At 37.5% G+C, this 4191-nt stretch overlaps 1 protein-coding gene across 1 annotated transcript; it reads left to right on the top strand.

The window, feature by feature from the left end:
* Positions 1–770: 770 nt before the first annotated feature.
* LOC136826572 (uncharacterized) lies at positions 771–3577 on the top strand. Its single transcript, XM_067083769.1, has 4 exons — positions 771–887; positions 1482–1655; positions 1901–2015; positions 2492–3577. The coding sequence occupies exons 2-4, from the start codon at positions 1564–1566 to the stop codon at positions 3185–3187; spliced, it is 903 nt and encodes a 300-aa protein (XP_066939870.1). The 5' UTR covers positions 771–887; positions 1482–1563; the 3' UTR covers positions 3188–3577.
* The last annotated feature ends 614 nt before the right edge of the window (positions 3578–4191 follow it).

The following is a 4191-nucleotide window of genomic DNA, read 5'->3' on the forward strand; positions in this document are numbered from 1 at the left end:
TTGATGGAGTGATGCCCTTTTACTCTAGAATATTTCCTGTTTAATTGTTGATACCTCACACATATTCTGATAAACTTAGTTTGATTTTTCAAGTGATTAATAAGTTTTTTAAGGGATCCCTGCTGCCTTTAGAGTACTCAGTCGTAATTCTTACTGTTATGAGAGTTCAGGTAGCTGGCTGAAGTGAGGTAGATTTTTGAGATTAGTTGTGTACTAACCAGGCACTTGGCACGCATCGTGACAATATATTATTTGGTGCCCAGAGACGCGGGAACAAAACAAAATATCACTCTGGTTTGTGGTTTATACTGGTGGTGTTAGAGATATATTTTGATAGGAGAGTGACCGCATAGTTATTTTTTGCTTTAGAGTAATCAGTCGTAATTCGTATTGTTATAAGAGTTCAGGTATCTGGCTGAAGTGAGGTATATTTTTGATTTTCTGAGATTAGTTGTGTAATAACCAGGTACTTGGTACGCATCGTGACAATATGTATGTATATATATATGTAAATATATATATATATACTGTATATGTGTGCAGACGCGCGCGCGCGCGCGCACGTTTTGAGGAGGTCCGCTATAAAAGTTTTTTTATGGGAAAAATAAATATAATCAGTTCATTTCCGGCCTCTTTCTCCATCATCACAAATAACATTCCTAGCAAATATTGAGATAAAAATGGAAGCAAACAGGAACACCGATTCGCCGGAAACGGATATGGCTTCTGGTGGAATAAGCGCAGTAAACCAAAGCGTTATTGACGCCTTTGTAACAGGAAACCTTGACAATACCAGTAAAGCATTTCAGTCACTGGCATTATATGGGAGAAGAACGCGCTCTTTCTCGATACCTTCTTTGCTTATTTTCATATCCAACGCTGAAAAGGTAGAGTATTTTAAAAGCTTATGTTGGAGTGATATTTTGGGATAAACAGAGCTGATGTAGTTAAGATATTTTGGGATAAACAGAACCGATGTAGTTGACTTGCAGCGAACTTGGTTGAAGTCGAGTAAAACTTCAGTTGTATTTGTTTTCCTGTCTTTTCGTACACGGACTTCCCATCCTCTTTAAGCAAAGTCCATCTGCGTAAGGAAGAAGCGCTAACGTCATTTGCAAAGTTCACTTGTAATGCCTTAATAAGTTTAATGCCTCAAGACGCCGCACCACCAAAGGGATACAGTTCGGTATCGCAGAGGTCTCCTTCGCTGGCTTAATTGTAAACGTGTCAGCAAATAACTCTTTTTTGTTGAGTGTATGTTTAACTGCATGTATTAATTATTAATGCCTAAAAATGTCGCTGTGCATATTTTCATAGTTACCAAGGGCTAAAGTATTCTGTAGTATCTTATGTTTTTCCCTTGTTTTCGTTTACATAAATAAGTTTTCACAGGAGAGAGAGAGTTAATCAAAATTCTATCATGAAAAACAAGGCATCTAGCAATGTTTTTAATATTCCATTATTATTTTCTTTATTTTTAGATTTCTTTGAGCAGTCAGTGAGGCTATTCAGAGGATTATCTGACCGTTAGAAAAGAAAACCTGAAGAAGAAAAAAAAAAAGCATGAAGAGGGATAAAGCCTTCTTAGCTCTCATACTGATAGTGACCTTAAACCTGGTCTGCTCTCTTGAGCAATGCAGACAAACTTACCTCTGGTAAGATTACGGCATATGTCCAATGAGGTTCCTTGAAAAATATACCGTACAAATGGTAATTTAGATAAAAAATGATTACAATCAAGATCTATCATAAACTGATGGTAAATTCTGAAAAAACTAAATGATGATTACCTGATTTAGATTTAATCTTTAAGCAATTAAAGTTTGCTCATTGTTTCTGTCCATCCACTGAATCACCATGCTTGTATGTGTAGGACTGATAAGTTATTCATTTTGGTAAGGCGATGTTCGACCATTTCACTGCTAAGCGGAACCCCAAATGGCCGCGACCAGGATGTTTTAGAAGAACTGTGTAAGGCAGGAATTTGGCATGTCGAGAAACAATCTTCTTTTAAGGTATGCTTCTTCAACTTTCTGTATCATTTTCATGTTAGCCATGTAAACAGAATAGCGTATCATATGTTAGCTTATTCTTAAATTATTCTTGAGCCAAGAATTGCTCTCAGATACATATACAGAAATATAGTTTATGCTTTGAATTAGGAAAATATGAAAGGGTGTCTTCACTGAAATACATGTCCTTTTCTTCTTTTATTTTAAAAGTATCAAACCAAGAGATTATGATTAAAAAAGGCCTCAAATACTGTAATGATGATTTTAAAGTACATGGAATTCCATTCACACGCGGATGCACAGTAATACAAACGTGCAAGCATACACATTCCTTTGTACCAAGTTTACAAAAATATCATATTCAATTACCGACTTGCAACCCTCAATGATAAGCTTCTGTACGTTTATCCTTTGGCTTACCCCCATGAAGTAACGCATTTCCAGTTTCTATAACCTTCCGTTGGTTAATTTTTAAACAGGGTCAACTAGCTGTCATCAACATTCACAGAGATGCTTCACCTGATGACGCCTTGCGGTGGTTCGGGGGTCAATGCCCAAACGTTGTCTGTAATGACACATGGTTCTTGGACGAGCTCGTTCCCCTCCCAACTGGAAGGAAAGGAACTGGGAATGGGACATATCAGTGGTATCGCCATGGGTTGCCGTTGTGGCCTCTTCTGTATCAGTCCCTGAGTCATGCCTACAGACGCCCTGTGCGCCTGATACTTCGAAAGAAACTTTACTGGCCAAACTATGCCCTAGCAATGCCTGTTTACCACGTCCGGAACGAATACAACAGAACTAGACGCCCCGGTATCGCTGTGATGAAGTTATTCAAGCCGGATTTAAGCGGTGTCAGTTTCTCAAAGCCTTTCAAATTTAAACGTTTTGTAGACAGTTTCATGAAGAACTTTCAGAATACTGTGGGATCATTTTATAGTGTTGAAATTGAGTTCATTGAAGGCTACGACAAATGGCTGAAGCCTTTGGTCATACACAGTCTTCCAAAGATGCTCAAGTCAAATGTCAAGAACTGCAAGGCTGAACTCTACATCTTCCTTCAGAAGAAACCAATCCTTTCTTTTATCGATGAACTGTATTCAGACTTGAATGATATTCTTAAAGCAGTCAAATGTCCTCACATACCAATTATCATCGGCTACCAAGATTCATAACCAAACAAATAGTTGTTCTCTGCCACAAGTAGAAAGCAGTTTCTTAAATCCCTTCCTGCATCTAGATTTCTAGTTCCCATTACTCCTGTATCTGTTTTCTTAATTCATGGGAGAAACAAGGACACAGGGTTGTCCGTCCCTTTAGCTCCTGTGCTTAAAGAAATGATTAGATATGACATAATATCCATATCATAGTTTACAAAAGCCTTTGAAGATTATCACAACACTGTACCATCAGGGGAATTAGGGATAACTGAAGTTTATTATGTTATCTTTATTCAGAATTGTGGAATTTTTGAACCACTGATATTTTACTTTTTCTCCAGAGTATTACTGAATGTCACAGTGACTTCATTTTATATGCAAAACTAATAAAAGCAAAAGGGCTTATTCTTTTTGTTTTAGTTTTCCTAATAAGAAGTAAAGTTATAAAACATAACTCGCACCAAAACGAGGAATAGAAGAACGAGGAGAGTCAAAATTCCCATTAACTTATTTTTTTGGGTTGCAACTCCAGTAACCGACGTCAAAAACTTCTTTTTATATCTTTTAGGAAATCGGTTAAGCAACTGCTCATTTCCTTATACTACCCATCTTCAACATTCTCTTAGTGCTTCTGTTTTTCCTGATACTTATAACCTTCCCTCTTTGTAAAGGCTGAAGGGTTACGTTTCCTTCGTGGTAAAGCCCCACCTTTTTCCTTCCTTTTTTTATTTTCTTTGAGCCTGGGCTAGAGGAGGGCGCAGACTGCCCGCCCTATTACCCCTTGCACTGAAAAACGTGATAACGACACACCAGCGAAAGTGAAAAAACGACACCACACAAAAAAAATGTCAAAGTCTCCCACAGAATATATAAGAAGGTACTATTTACATGCACATATACGAAAGGTTTATAAAGAATGATAAGCCGGCAGTAATAAACGCTTATGACGGAAAATGTACAGAAAACTTTTTTTATGCGTAAAACTGAAAAGGCGTACGGCTGCGGATGAATACAGACAT

This window comes from Macrobrachium rosenbergii, chromosome 41 (genome assembly GCF_040412425.1).
Source record: "Macrobrachium rosenbergii isolate ZJJX-2024 chromosome 41, ASM4041242v1, whole genome shotgun sequence".
NCBI classification, from domain to species: Eukaryota; Metazoa; Arthropoda; class Malacostraca; order Decapoda; family Palaemonidae; genus Macrobrachium; species Macrobrachium rosenbergii.

What these genes read in the sequence shown, in the direction of transcription:
- LOC136826572 (XM_067083769.1), top strand. Translation starts at nt 1,564, where the DNA reads ATGAAGAGGGATAAAGCCTTCTTAGCTCTCATACTGATAGTGACCTTA. An exon ending in TGCAGACAAACTTACCTCTG is followed by an intron (nt 1,656 to 1,900) that starts GTAAGATTACGG and finishes CATTTTGGTAAG; the next exon opens with GCGATGTTCGACCATTTCAC. An exon ending in AGAAACAATCTTCTTTTAAG is followed by an intron (nt 2,016 to 2,491) that starts GTATGCTTCTTC and finishes ATTTTTAAACAG; the next exon opens with GGTCAACTAGCTGTCATCAA.